The sequence below is a fragment of the Grus americana genome, chromosome 2, assembly GCF_028858705.1.
Source record: "Grus americana isolate bGruAme1 chromosome 2, bGruAme1.mat, whole genome shotgun sequence".
NCBI classification, from domain to species: Eukaryota; Metazoa; Chordata; class Aves; order Gruiformes; family Gruidae; genus Grus; species Grus americana.
Genome location: NC_072853.1, coordinates 142,570,460 through 142,585,421, shown reverse-complemented (window position 1 = coordinate 142,585,421; position 14,962 = coordinate 142,570,460). Strand labels below are relative to the sequence as shown.

The 14,962-nt window shown below is 46.9% G+C and overlaps 2 protein-coding genes across 5 annotated transcripts; one reads left to right on the top strand and one right to left on the bottom strand.

The window, feature by feature from the left end:
- Positions 1–2,525: 2,525 nt before the first annotated feature.
- On the bottom strand, positions 2,526–9,579 carry TFPI2 (tissue factor pathway inhibitor 2). 3 transcript variants are annotated; one of them, XM_054814079.1, is made up of 6 exons: positions 9,525–9,579; positions 7,709–7,914; positions 7,426–7,605; positions 6,766–6,945; positions 5,331–5,504; positions 2,526–2,990 (listed from the first exon to the last, which is right to left on the bottom strand). In XM_054814079.1, the coding sequence occupies exons 1-6, from the start codon at positions 9,530–9,532 to the stop codon at positions 2,887–2,889; spliced, it is 852 nt and encodes a 283-aa protein (XP_054670054.1). In that variant the 5' UTR covers positions 9,533–9,579; the 3' UTR covers positions 2,526–2,886. The 3 variants fall into 3 exon arrangements, with proteins under 3 accessions (XP_054670054.1, XP_054670052.1, XP_054670053.1); XM_054814077.1 differs by lacking the exon at positions 9,525–9,579 and adding an exon at positions 8,087–8,103; XM_054814078.1 differs by lacking the exon at positions 9,525–9,579 and adding an exon at positions 8,087–8,103 and having other exon boundaries at positions 2,526–2,987.
- Positions 9,580–11,135: 1,556 nt separating this feature from the next.
- Positions 11,136–14,887, top strand: LOC129202060 (guanine nucleotide-binding protein G(I)/G(S)/G(O) subunit gamma-11). Of its 2 annotated transcripts, none has more exons than XM_054814082.1 (3): positions 11,136–11,272; positions 11,439–11,537; positions 14,635–14,887. In XM_054814082.1, the coding sequence occupies exons 2-3, from the start codon at positions 11,442–11,444 to the stop codon at positions 14,758–14,760; spliced, it is 222 nt and encodes a 73-aa protein (XP_054670057.1). In that variant the 5' UTR covers positions 11,136–11,272; positions 11,439–11,441; the 3' UTR covers positions 14,761–14,887. The 2 variants fall into 2 exon arrangements, with proteins under 2 accessions (XP_054670057.1, XP_054670056.1); XM_054814081.1 differs by having other exon boundaries at positions 11,221–11,272; positions 11,434–11,537.
- The last annotated feature ends 75 nt before the right edge of the window (positions 14,888–14,962 follow it).

Here is a 14,962-nt window from a genome sequence, read left to right as displayed (position 1 = left end):
TGCAGGATGGCATGGGCTGCATTAATTTTCAACGTGGCAAAACACTAACAGTTGACCCAACCTTCCTGAAAAAGGAAGTAAGTCATGAGTCATGTAAAATGCTGTAGATGATAGAGAATTATTTAGATTAGTCAAAGCCGCAGGAGTCTGGAGGGATATTAGAGTAATGTAAGAACATGAAGCAAAGCAGCACAGTGGCCACTGAAATTCTTTGTAGCTAAAACAAAGGAGATTAAGGCATTTACCTGGAAAAGAGGTACAATTTATACAAAGTGGAATAGCTTCACTAAGGGACTGAAAGAAACTTCCTTGGCCTCTCCCCTTCCTCTTCTCCTCCCCTCTTCCCCCGCTGCCCTCCAGAATACTCTACAGCCTGCTCACTAGGAAACCCTGCAAGAATTATGGATGGTTTAGATTAAATCTCTGTGTGGTATCAGGTAGATAAGGGATTAAAACCCAAGCCTCTGATATTTCATGGAGTACCCTAGCAGTAAGCCCTTGGACTTCGAATTATGTTTTTATGCAAGAAAAGAAAGAGCATGTGGAGCAGCCACATGACAAAGGGCTACAGTGGCCACCACTCCTGTGTCCTGGGGGGAGCCTGGTCCATCAAGAAAGCTCTGAGTCCCTGAGGAGGCATGGGCAGAAGATTATCAAACTCTTGGATCCCTTCCAGGACACTATCTAGGTATCGCATTGCCCAGGATATGTCACGATGCGTGACCAGGCACCCAATTCCAACATCAAAAAGTAAAGTGAGGGAGCTGCTCGCAGATTTTGGGCTCCCTTTAAATCCCAGGTCGACTTTTGTATCCCACCCCAAAATACTCCTATGAAAGTCAAAGACAGAGAGAGGTAAGGAGCGACAGTCCATTTCTCAAACATGTTACCAGAGATTATACCCCACAGTGATGCTGTTAAAAGATGGCCATCCTCTACAGTTAAAAATAGTGTTTAAATTGAACTTTGACTTCTGAAATGGGCTTGTGGGTTTTTTAAGCCATGGTCACAAATCTGCAACAAATGCAGCTGGTGTGCCCCAAATGGTAGTGCAAGGTATGAAAAAAATATTCAGAGGGACACTCTGGGTTGCTGCTCTAAGCAGCATTGCCAAAATTCGCAGCCCAAGGGAAGGGACACAGGCAGTGTCCACGGGTAGCGTGCCCTGTCTCCCCCAGGGAGGTGAGACTGGCCCCACGTCTGTTCGAAGGCTAGTTACCAGAGAAGAGGTTTGGTATGGGACAAACACTCAGAACTGTGCCACTAGTTTCTTGCAATTTTCTGTCACAGAATGCGCCCATTCATCTGCACTAAGTGACAGATTAATTGAAATAAGGTTTTTTGAAATCAAGAACCAGAAATGGCATGGTAGGAAGACTATGACAAGCACAGCCGACTGCTTTAATTGAAAATCCAGCAGTGAGAGAAAAATCAGTAAGAAAACCAAATCTTGACGAGTTTTCCCATCATGTTCCCTCTCCGAAATGGGGATAAAGCAAACACCTGAAATTTTCGAACTGAAAGCCAATGTCATTTCAAGCAAATAGCCCACTACCCACACAAAAGCTCTTCAGATTGTGGAACATCAAACAGGAGACCCAGCAGCAGACCATCAACTTAACTAAGCATCTTGAGAGCAGCTCTTTAGGGAGAGCCAGCTGAGCCATAAAAACTGCTGGGGATAAATGACATCAATGCAATTTACTGGCTTTCTTGAAAGACAGACCTCAGCGTAAGGAAATGATTTAAGAGACAACTAAACTCTTCTAGAGTCATAATTAGTAAATAGCAGGTTCCATTACATATATTGGTATATACAACTAATTTAGTATAATTAACAGAAGCATATGACAGAACAAGCTCTCCTTTTTTTCCCAAACATTTTATTAACATTACTTATGAATTCATATGTAGAAAATATTGTAGGTGAAATGAACTGAAATTCAGACATGGCTCAAATACAAAATGTGAAAGAAGGTGCAATAATATCACCATAGGCATAATCTACCGTAAGAAATAAAATAGTGCCTCAAAAGAAGGATTATATGAGATTTGCAGAAGATTCTGCTTTTCCGCTTTAAGAGCCACCACATAAACACAAGTATCAAGATCCTCAGCAGATGTAATCAGTGTAGCTCCATTAAAATCAATAAAAATATGCTGATTTATGCTACACAAGGATCTGGAGTGTAACTTTGCAGAAATCTCAAATGTCATGAAAAAGTAATGGCTACATTTTCATTTTAATACTCAAGTAGCTTATTCATTGCCTTTGTCAGAATGTTTATCAAAGTATCCCTGTTCCCAATTGTCTCTTGTGGGATTTAAGTTTATAAGTTTATTTAAGTTTATACTTCTGTTACTGTTATGAAGGCTTCTGAAAGCACTGACTATGAACATAACTGTAAAGGACAGTGTACTTAAATGACAGTGCAAAAGTATGTAAAATGGCAGGGTAATAAACCTCTCAACACACTTTTGAAAGGTTCCTTTTCTTTAGCAAACAGAGGACACCCAAAAAATCCATGGTAGAGATTTAGTTTTGTACTCTCCTTAGTTACACTAAGATATAATTGATTTTTCAAATCTTTATTTGTAACAGCTGAAATATTCTCCCAAGGCAGTAGTAACATTCCCCCATAAAAACATGGAAATCTAAATACCTGGCTTTGCCAAAGTATTACTGCAAAGACAACAGAGCAGAAGAACCAAACTTAGGTTCATTCTTCTTCTATTAAATGCAGTTCTTTATAAAAAGTAAATTGGAAATAAAAAGCAGTTCTGAAAGACAGAACTATGTCGGTGTATAAAACTGTGTAAAAACTATCTTACAAAAGAAGAAAGTGGAATCAAAGGATGTTTCAAACATCCAAGTGCACATCAGCTTTAAGACTTCGGGTTATACGTCTGAGGTTTTTTAATCAGTTTTCTCATCATTTTTCTGCGGAATACATTCATTGGCTTGTCGATTCTTGGTTTCTGAGTCCCTGCTAAGAAAACAAAGGAAGCAGTTACGGAAGCAGTATGAAAACACTGTTACTACTCTTTGTTGTTTGGGTTTGGGGGTTTTTTATATTATGCTGTTCAAGCAGTTGATCCAATAATAACAAACATATCAGAAACTGTAAAATGTGTTCCAGACTCCCTATTCTCACACACTGTAAGGTCTCCTTTGGCACTGGAGTCCTACTTTGCTGCTCTTTTCCTGAGCAAACATCACAGTCTTTTCTAGCTGTCCTGCAGTGACAGCAGAATGGAAGTAAACATGCTGTTCTATCTGGAGGGGGAAAAAACAAACAAAAAAAAACCCAAACCAAAACATGAAGAACTATTACTATGTTTCTCTGAACAACACTGGGGCAAAGTCTAAAATATAACCAATGCTTGTGGGAGAAGAAAAGGTAAAATGTTTAAGGTTTCTGCACAGAACTGGGTTTCACACAGAAGCTGCAGAGTGGCCAAAGACAGTTGGGGTTATCTCCAGAAATGCTTACAAAGGCCACATGAAATGTGTGCGTGCAGTTGAGAAAACAAGTACTTTGCAAACCTGACTGAAAACCTTTTGTCTTTATGCTACATATTTACCTGCATGAGGAACCCCTGTGGCCAGTTCCCAATCCTTTCGCTGTCACCCCAACATATTTATTTTCTTCTCCAATATAAACTTTTTTAATGAAATGAATCAGAAACCTTTTCACTCCAAAAGCTATAGATCAATTTAAACAGCAGTTGCATATTTGCACAGGGAAGGTCAACCGAATTCAAGTCGAGACTCCAAAAGGTAACAGGAAAGATGCTGGGGAGGGAATTATGGGAGCAGGAGAGAAGGAGTGGCTTAAGTTGCCTTAAAAGTTTTACTTAATGGTGCTGTACACTCCCAAGCTATAGAAATGAATATGTATAGCACAACATTAATTAGCACTAATTATGCCCTTAACTATGGGCTTCAGCTGTACCAAGCTTTATTGAATTGTGAAATCCACAAGTTAGTGAAAAAGCTTATAATTGATCCTTTACATTTGGCTATCCAGTGCTCTAGTTAGGAGACAGGTAGCATTTCCCTGCTTCTTTCTTCCAGGAAAAGAGTGAGGAAGGGAGAACCCCCAGGTGGCTCTGGCTGGGTGTGGGCAGGGGCAGCACGGAGGCGAGATGCTGAAGAGGCAGTCTCCTTCCTCCTCTCTCTTTGCACACTTAGGCTGGAGCCTGGCCCTACCATTTCCCGGGTAGTAATAGATGCAAATTAGATAATCACAAGCATCTCAGATAGACTTAGCGTGCTATTAAAGACTCCCTTACAATACTAGAATGGCAGAGACACACTCAGACTTGTCACCCACAGAAATATTACTGCCATGACTAACTGGCAGACAATATTTTTACTTCTGAGGACTGTGCTCAGGGTGCAATCTTTGCCCCAGCCCTGGATTTCTAGCCCAGAACTGAAGAATCGTCTCCTGACTTAAGCATTCTGCCTACACATCTTAAATATTGAAGTACTTGGACCTTGTGCATCTCATGTTTAAAAAGAGAGCTACTTTTTGGCTTTTTTTTTTCCCCCAAAGTCAATGTACATCCTAGATATAGCCTTAATTTTTTTTCCTGTTAGTATCAATTTTTTAAGTATTGTGCTGTGTCTGCTTCCTGAGTGCTCTGGGGATCAACATATAATTACGCTTTTCTCTCACTGATTTACATATCAAATGAATTAAAGTAGACTATTAAAACTAGCAATAGCTGGTATGAACACAGGACTGCAGGTAAAAGCACAACTGTTTTGACTTATAAGCACAGTCAGTAGCTGATTTGAATAAAACCATTAAGAAAAATCAATTATCATTCTCAGCTCTTCCCCCCCTACAACCACAGAAACAGTTGACTCAGCGCAACTGATGAGGCAGAAATCCTTAGGAATGGGAATGGGAAACAGGAACAGGCAGCAGGGAATCAAGGGAGGCTGATAACTTGTGAAAATGTGAAGGAAAAAAGTAAATTGATTTCACAACTTACTTTAATCCTACTTTAAAATACTTGGAAGAAAATGAGACCTTAATTAAGTGTTCATGCTGGTACTGATCAGCTTAAAGACTAATTCTTTGTGGGCTCTAGTAAGTTAATTAATGTTTTTGTGTGCTCTTCTCTACATTTCATTCAAAAATGATGTAACCACCTTGCACCGCACTTGTCAGAAGGATTTAGTGTTGCATCTTGGTTTTCCCTGCCTTTGAAAACACCGAGTCCAAAATTCAAAAAGCATACCCTTGTAACAAACCAAGGTGAGTATTTGGATTGCTTTATGTGCTTGTAAGTGAAAAAATTACAAAAAATCTTACCTTTTCTGCAGACATTGTAACAATCCGTTTCAGTAACGAAGTTATTGGCATTTCCACCACAGCCGGTATATTTGAACTCCTTACATGATTTAGTCTTGGTGTCATAGTAATAGCGAGGCACAGAAGAAGAACACAATCCTTCATCCTTTGGGCTATAGCATAGCAAAGGACCAGCTTGAAAAAAGGAAAAAAAAAAAAGAGAGAGAAAAAGACAAATTACATAAATGTAATCTCTGTGCCTGGCTTCTTAAAATTTACCCTGCAACAATTTTGTGGCTAAACAGCTCTCGTTCCCATTGAACTGACATGACTCTTACCAATGACTTCAGAGACTTACTACATTTTACTCCTGTGAGTTATGAATTTGAGAAAGCAACAGACAGTCCCAGAAAATAGGATTACTATCCCACAAGTGAAATTCATCAGCTTTCCCCATTTGTGGTGCCACACGTACGACAGCTACGATATTTACATAGTCTGGCCAAAAGTCTTATTCCATATATATACAGGAATATAACAATGATTCCAGTGGAACTACCTCTGTAGAGCAAAAAGGCTCTATTTTGTTTATCCTTGCTATGATTTTGCCAGCAAATCCTGCCCACTCATAGCAAAAAGTACAAAACCCACCACTTTCCTCACAAGAACCATGTTTCATTTTGCCTTAACAAAATTTTACTTTTCTTGCTGGAGCCCTTTTACCAATTTATTGGATACGCAACAGAGAAATTAAAAATAATTCAGCGTTCACCTAAGAAAACACTGGCAATCTGTCTTCAGCCAAAAATAACTGTCTCATCAAGCACTAATAAAGCAGTGACAGCTTTTGCACATTCTGGTAGATCTCTCTTCTTCAAAGATCCTACCTTGCACGGGATATTAATCTGGTGTTTATGACAACACTTAGCTTTAGTCACCTGCCTATAATTATCACCTCTCATATGGAGAGACAGTGAAGGGTCATGTCAGGCAAAAAACTTCTAGCAGAAGTTGAGCTGGCGAGTGCCAACAACCCAAGCCACCTAACCCCATCTCTCAGGCCTGAATTTTAGAAAGGCACTTCCATTTTATAATAGGATATCACTGCCCTGAAGGTGACTGCCACAATGTCTCATACATCTGCCTCAACACAGATCTCCAACCTTATTTCCCTTCAGATTACACATGTACAGCTCTCTAGAAGTTAAGAGATCGGTTGGGTGTAGCTGTGGGCATGTTTAAGGTCACAATATTAAACTAGCACAGCATTTTTGCTCTTTCAGTAACAGCTGAGACAAGTGACACATTAAAGTCTGCAGAAAACATACATGTCTGCTTCCCAGAAGTCTTCAAAAATACCACTGTATGGGTATGCAGAGGAAAATATAAAATAAAATATCATCTTCGTGTCGCTTTCAAACCATCTATTTTATTAAAAATTTAGAACAGTCATTACTTTTCTCTGGCAGACAGTGGTCCACACAAGACTGCAAATCTCTGAAGTTATTGCCATTTCCGTAACAGCCACCATAGATGAACTCTTCACACCTCATTGAGCTCAAGTTAAAGGCATATCTTTTTAGATGACTCCTGCAAGGTCCTCCATCAGCTTCCATCCGGCATAATTTGGGCACTTCTGCAAAAAAATTAATTTCATCCTCTGTAAAATCAACCCTTCGTGCTCCCCATACTGAACAACATGGCAGTGCAGACAAAACGCTATTACTCCGGTTGCAGGCAAGTCATAGCTTGACCCCACTACCTGCATTCTTTAATAAAGTGAAATACGCTTTACAGAAGGAATCTGATGCATTGATTAGCAACTAGATATAAGATTAAATTGCATTTAAAATATTAATAGTTAAATTCCGCGTGTCGCCTCCAAAACAACTGGTTCTGGTTTCTCTGCACAAAACTGACATCTGGGAGACAGTCGCGGCAAGCAGGCGGGACCGACGGGGTGGGTACAAAGCATCCCGTAAGCAGCGCAGCCTCCCCGGTGCTCCCACAGACCCTCTCCGTCCCCCTGCCACCCCGGGGGCACTCCGGGGAACCGGGCCCCTTCGCGCCGGCCCCCGGGGCTGAGGAGGGCGGCGGGGCCGCTCCCTGGACTCACTCTTGATGGTCCAGCAGCTCTTCTCGCAGTCGTCGAAGGTGAGGAAGTTGTTGGCGTTGCCGTGGCAGCCCCCGTAGGTGAACTCCTGGCAGCTCTGCGTGTACCTGTCGTAGTACCAGCGCGGCACCAGGGCGCGGCAGGGCCCGTCGTCGGGGGGCAGCAGGCAGGCGCGCTGCTTCTCTGCGGGAGACACCAGAGACCGGGGCTGAAGCCACCTCGGCGGCGGAGGCGGCCCCGGCCCCGCGTAGCCGCCCGCGGGGTCCCGCCGAGCGCCCGCTCCTACCTGTGAGGGTGCGCGGGGCCAGGGCCGCGCAAGCCAGCGGCAGCAGCAGCGCGGGCAGCGGGAGGCGGCGGCCGGCGGCCATGTCGCGGCGGCGGCGGATGGGAGGGAGGGCGGACGGGTGGCAGCGGGGTCCCGGGAGCGAGCGGCGCTGCCCGCCCCGACGGCAGCCCTTTATATGCGCCGAGACGGCTTTCCCGGGCCGCCTCCTTGCGCATGTATGGGAGGGGAGAATCTGATTCAGCGGGACAGCAGGTCACCGGGGCGCGGCAAATTGCGCGCCTGCGTGAGCCCGAGTGCCGAGGGCAGCCCCCCGCCCCGCTACGGGGAGCTGCCCCACCACCACCACCACCCCCCCCCGCCGCACACACACGCACACACATTACGGGATGATGCTCAAAGAGCATTTCCTGTTAATCACGGCGAAATCCGGGACGGGTCACTTAGCGAAAGTCCTCTCCCCCCTCGCCCTCGCCCCCGTGGCGGCCGCTCCCCGTTTGGCTCTGGGCAGAGGGCGGCAGGACATGGAAATGAAAGACGGGAGCCTCGGGAAGGTCCTGATCCAGCCGGGACAGGCACGGAGCCGCTAGAGATAACAGCCATCAACCCGCGTTACTAGTTTAATACCCTTCTGTATAATGCTGATGAACTGGAGACAACCGAGGCACCGTCAGCGGGCTCGGCCTGCTGGGAAACCCAAGGGGCTGAATGGATGAAACCTCTGCCTAGTTCAAAGCTGCATTTCAGAAAATACCATGACTTGTCTTATTCTGTAGATTTTTAACCCCATCAGGCAATGCAGTGTGATCTGGGGGAGGAGGGGGTGAGCACCAAACAGCATACTTTCCTTCTTTAATCTATTAGAGCCATTACATTAATTAGTGTTTACTCCAGATTTAATACAGTAAGAGAGATAAGAGCAGCTGCAAATTAGGCGTGCTGTCTATAGATAACAATAAACTAATCTGATCTCCTATTGTTCTTCTCCGCCCCCTTTACAGCAATGGTGTTGGGCCTCGTCCTTCAGGCAGGTGCTGCCCGGGATGGGATTGCATACAGGGCCCTGGAAATCTGTGGCCTGCAGGAAAGAAGCTACAGTCCATATGGGCTGTAAGGAGGAGGAACTTTATAGCATCCTGATTATTTCAGGAATTTACTTTCTCTCCATGGCTTCTTTGCTTATATCATGGAGGATTACGACCTAGTTTTCTGACATTCTGTTTTTCATAAAGGCAAGAAAAAGGAGCAAATTCAACCGCCACCTCACCTAGGTGGCTTCTGGGGGGATATGAATGGCACCTCTCTCCCTCCTTTTTCAGCACTGTTCCTTTTTTTCAGAATCTCTAGTTGCCAAAGGACAAGTGGGTGCTTTAGTGGCAGGAAAATAAGCCCTGGTACAGTTTGAGGCATCACTATGGGACACATCTGCCATGTTTTAGAGTCTTATAGCTACAACTGTCAGTAACAGCCCCTCATTTTGGGGGGCTTTGTTAAATTTCTTAAGCACAGCAACTATAATAAAGCTTAGGCAGAAAAAAACCACCCACACACCAACCCCCCATCCCCTACATTTTCTATTTCCAGAAAAAAATCAAAAGGCCTTCTTTCTAATATTAGGAAACTCTCAAGTGATTTTCATATGACTAGACTGATGTCCATTAGTTTTCATCAAATTTTGGTGGAATTGCAAAGAAAGTAATTGAAATACCACTTTAAACAATAGCAGCAAAATGAATGCTGTCATGCAAATACCATTTCCCATATTTTCCATTTCCTCTGTGCACACACACATACAAATCAAAGTCTGAACTAAACTCACCTGTCCATCAATGCTGCAGCACAGTAACAGCAAAGAAGTTCACTTAGATTAGGTAAGTATCTGTAAAAAATATATGAACGAGAGTAAAAGTTAACATAGCAAGTGGTAGAAAGTCCTTTAGTAACTACAGTCAGTTAGTCATGCCAGCAGACAGCTCACTGCAGGCTTTCCATGACACGGTTATTGATACCAAGCTGTCCTTCCCATCCTAACCATGCTAACCATGCGCGAGAGCCCACTCTCACATCACTCCCACACCCTACGCCTGCTACCACCACACCACACGCACCACAATGTTTCTGCTCCCACCAACAGCCCTGGCTCCCCTGGGACCCCGGCCGGCCAGCTCCTTCCACCTGTTTTGGCTGGCCCTGGGACCAACAACTGGTAGTGTTAAGGGATGCAGCTGCCAGTGTAGGTTAAGGGGGTGTAGAAATTTCATACCAACAGCTGGGAGGGAGGGATCATAGCCAGAAGGAGGGGAAGAGGAACTGATTTTAGTGAACTGGCTAAAATAAAACAAATACAAACCCCAAGAGCACTATAGGAGCAGCGCTGAAGAAGAAAGATGTAAATCTTACATACTGCTGGCAGCTGTTTACATCTGGTGAGCGGGAAGAGGAGAAGCAAGGAGTGTCTTTAAGGGGAAAAGCCAGAGGTGGAAAGAGGGAGGAGCAACTGCCTATAGGGACCTTTGAAGTATCAGATAACAGAAGGACCCATTCTAATAGCTGCTTCCAGGCCTGCAGCTCTGTTCACCGTAACTGGTGGTGGATTCTGCCTCCACTGGTATTGTAGGAAAGCAGCTGCTGGGATCAGAGATGCTAGGTGCTGTACAAACACACATGGAAGGACCACCCTGTTCCAAAGAGCATAGCCTCCTGTTTGGAATGTAGACCTTGAAAGTACATGCAACCACAGGAGAAGAATGGCCTAGTTCCTTCTTGTGTTTTCTGAACCCATCACTTCTCTTACAGACAGCGTCCCATCCTCAACACCTGTCAAAACTCCAGGTCTCCAGAGATGCTTTGTGCAGGCCAGGCATGACATCCCTCTCACATAGAGCTGCAATTCTGCTTTGCAGACATACTGACATGCCTACCAACAAAAGTTGCTGTGTCTGCCATTGACAACCTAGCCACCTGCCGGGACACTTGACCCGAGAGCCGTTCCTTCCCTCTCTATGTTTTAGCCCATTTATAGTTACCATGTCCAAGTATCGAAGAATGTGCCCATGCAAACCACCTGCTGCTACCTTAGCTGCTGGGCAGAGGAGCACAGAGCCCCGGGATGCTGGCGGCACAGGCAAACAAGAATCATTGCGAGGGACGGGAGGAGCAGAGGGAGGTGGCAGGGGAAGAAAGACCTCACCGCTGGGCCAAAACACCCGGTCGACCTCGCTGCGTTTGCCCCACAAGTGGTGGCGGAGATGGAGAGGAGGGGGGAGACCGGCACACGAGGGTCGCTGCAGCTCCCCGCTCCGTGGGGAGCCGGGGCGATGCGGCGGCGGGGCCGAGCGCCCTGCCCGGGGGCCGCGCCGGGACGGCCGGACCCTCCCTGTGCAGGCAGGGCCCGTGTCAACGCCCCGGCGCCCCGTCCGCGGTGCCGGGTCGGGCGGCGGGCTTTAATCCGGTTAGTGGGGATTAGCGTGGCGATTTAAAGGCCGGAGCGGCGCGGGGAAGGGGTGCCAGGCGCGCCGGAGAGGAAGCGGCCGCCACCGAGCAGCGGGGCAGCCCGGACGGCACCGCGTGAGTGAGCCCAGGGGCGGGCCGGGGGCGGCCGTCCCACCGTCCCACCGTCCCACCGTCCCACCGCCTCCCGGGGGGCTCCGGCCCCGGCGCCCTCGCTGCCCAGAGGTAACCTTTTGTCCTCTCTTCCTCCCTCCATCCCTCCCTCCGCGCTCTGGCAGCGTAGACGATGCCAGCCATCAACATCGAGGACCTGAGCGAGAAGGACAAACTGAAAATGGAAGTGGAGCAGCTCCGGAAAGAAGTGAAGCTGGAGAGGCAGCCGGTGAGTGGCCGCGGAGAAGGGGCTCGGGGCTGCCGGGGCGGGCGCCGGGGCCGGGCCCGGGGCCGGAGCGGGGAGAAGCCCGTTACTCTCCGGGCGGGGGTGCGGGGGCTCATGCGACGCCCGGGGACACGTCGGGCGGGCGGCGGGGCCGGGGCACGGCAGCCCAGCGCGGAGCGGGAGCGCCCCGTCCCTCCGTGGCGGGCCCGGCGAAGACAGGCTCAGCGGGGCTTCGGGAACCGCTCTCCGGGAGAGCCCCGGCTCTTTTGGGACGACCGCGGTTTGCACCGTCGGGTCCAGCCACCCCCTTTGGGTCAGGGACCGGTGACGGCGCTGCCGACATACCACCGCTAGCAGCGCGTAGGAGCGCCGGTCTTTAACCGGGGTGTCTGTGGAGTGAGGGAGGAAAGGGGCGCTCCGACCCCGGGGTAAGGCGCCCCGAGGGGCCGGGCCCGCCGGCCGTGCCTGTTGGCGTTGCATTTGGCACCCCTGGGCTTCCCCTCCCTTGCCGGTCCCTGGAGCCCCGTGGCAGCGCAAGGCAGCCTTGCCTGGCGAGGGAGGAGCGCGTTGAGCTCAGTTCCCCTCCTCTGTAAAGCGCGTTGGAATCTGCCAGTGCCAAGTGAGGGGGTGATGTGCCGGCGGGAAGCCCTGCTGCGGCACCGCTCCGTGTCCTGGCCCGGCCGGAACCGCACCGCACCCGGCCGGGCTGCGGGAGAAGTCGCGGGGCCACGGCCGCCCTCTCCCCCCGGCACCGCTCCCCCGCTTCACTTGCTGTGCGGTGCCCGGGCAGAGGGCAGGAGCCGAAGGACTGCTGGTGCAGAGCCGTGATCCATCCAGCTGGTCCGAAGGAAACGCTGTACTTTCAGTCATGAACAGCCATGGTTCTTTTCCACAGGTGAAGTAGTTTCCAGTGAAATTTTTGTATTTTCGCACATTTTCTATAGGTGAAAGGCATGCAAAAGTGATCTTGCTCCATGATAAAACTAATATTATTTTTCTTTTCTTTTTTGTTCTGCATGCCTGCAGAAGCAAACTACATCTAAATAAATGCTTCTAGTTAGGACTAAAAATACATTTATATGTGGGAATCAGTGGCATTAGTCATGCTAATTACATTGCAGGTCTAGGTGTTTAGACTGGAAAATACAAGAAAGCCAGTTATGTTTTATCTGTCAGTTAGGTATCAGTGATTGTAGATGTTATGGTATGGTCTAAAGCTGCAGCACTAGTGAGGGCTCCACATCCAAGTACTATAGATATCTATATCATCCCTCAGAGAGTTCCCAAGCAACTGAAATAGACTCTGTAGGATGTATAGATGATGATAATAATAATAATAATAGTAATAATTCTTGCCTAAATATTTGGAATAAACCATAAGGCTGATCACTTTAGGGAAATGAGTATTTTCAAATCACCTGTAGTAAAGTACAGCCAACATCCTCAATTTTACCAGTGCATTATAACATTACTATGAGAATGAAATCTGTGTTGTAGTTGTCACAGTCCCCGGTACCTGTGTGGGTGTTACAGGGACAGGGAAATGCAGAAGCCTCACTTTTGTTGTCACCAAAAGTAAAAATGTTTAGCCAGTTTTCTTGACCCTTTCCTATACCTTTACAGCACAAAGAGGAAATAGCCTTTTGAGTAATTGTTTGAATGAATAAAAATGTCTGAATGTGTATTTAAGGAGACATTTTTTCTTATATGTGGAAAAGGTCCTGATAGTGCTGGCTGAAGTAAACTGAACCCTGGTCCTGCGTATACTTTGGAGCACGACTTTACTGTGGCATAAGGTGCCCCAATTTGAATGAACAGTGTTTGTGAGGCACAGACGAGAAAGGCACGTGTAATGGGATTTGTAGGTCCAAATTCTTCTTTTCTGTAAGGCAGCTAGAGGTAGTTAGACCTTATTTTATGCACTGTTTAACTGGGAATTAACTCTGAGTTCTTTCTGATGGCTTAAAACTTAATTTTGCACCAGCCATGCTCTGTTAGTCTATGATACAGCAGGTAAATTCATTGGTTCTCTTGTCATAATTTTACCTATGGAGTAAAATATAATTAACAAAGAAGGCAAGAGGCCTTAAATTAGAAATACTAGTCATCTAGTGGCCTGGCCAACAGCTGGTTCCTGCTGCTGACTCTGCACTGCTGTGCCTGCGCAGGGATTGCGGGTAGGAAGGGAGGAGGTGGGGACACCGCCAGAAACGTGTCCTCAGACATGTCAGGTATTTGGGCACCGAAGGACGGTTTGTACTGACATAGGGAAGGGAACCGAGAGATATGCGTGGACAAGGATCCTCTGGAGCTGATGGGGCCTGCTTGTGCACCCTCAGGCTCCGCAGACACTGTTCCTGCACGTGCTGCCTGTGCTCCTGTCTCAGTGAACACACACTAATCCCATTTCTTCTTCACAGGCGGGTTCTGTGCAGGTTTACCTACATCAGTGCTGGGTTGCTATGAATGTCATGCAAAGTGTCATGCATATTATGTTCTGTCATAACACTGTTTATTAACGTCTGTTTTATTAACTGTTGTTCAAAATAACCCCAGGTAACCTGTAAGTAAATTGTCTTTCCTAGTCAGGTCTTTACTGCCTCTCAAGACACATGGTTGCTATTATAGAACCGCAAGGTGAGAATTTGTACTACTGTGGAAAAATCATTACTGAATGTTTTGTTTGGGAAAAACACATAAAGCCATAAATACTTTGAAACTGAATTGAAAGTTACTGATCCTGAACCCATTGACCATAAGTCATGTTGATGCTGAGGGAGAGTGTGACCTGCAGCTTAATAAAACTATATTGAATGATTAAAAAAAAAGCAAAACACCAAGTTTAACTATGCAGCAACTGCTGTTGCGAGTGGCATATAAATTCCCAGTGATACTCACATGTTCTGTGAATATCGGGCTGTGAAAGAGTGGAAGGAACCTGAGTCTGCACATGCTTAGTGCTGGCTCTGTGGTCAGATCTTTTATATTTGATGGGAAGGTAAATAAGAGAAAGAAGGATGTGAATTCACTGGGTTGCTGTTCTGACGTGCACGGTGAGCTCCGGCCGTAACGCAGCCACTTCTCTGTTCTCTCACTCGAGGTGTCCAAGTGCTCCGAAGAGATCAAGAACTACATCGAGGAGCGGTCGGGCGAGGACCCGCTGGTGAAGGGGGTTCCCGAGGACAAGAACCCATTCAAGGAGAAGGGAGGCTGTGTCATCGCTTAGGGAAACGAACCACCCGGAGCAGACACTCTTCCTGTACCTGTAGGGAGTCACTAGCGTGTCCCCATCGCCGCCGGTCCTTGTTGAAGAGCACAGGAGCGGATTTCTTTTTTTTTTTTTTTTTTCTTTTCTTACAAAAATAAAGAAACCAACCCGAACGCCGCCGAGATCCGCGTCGGTCGCTCGGCAGGGACGGCTGTCCCCC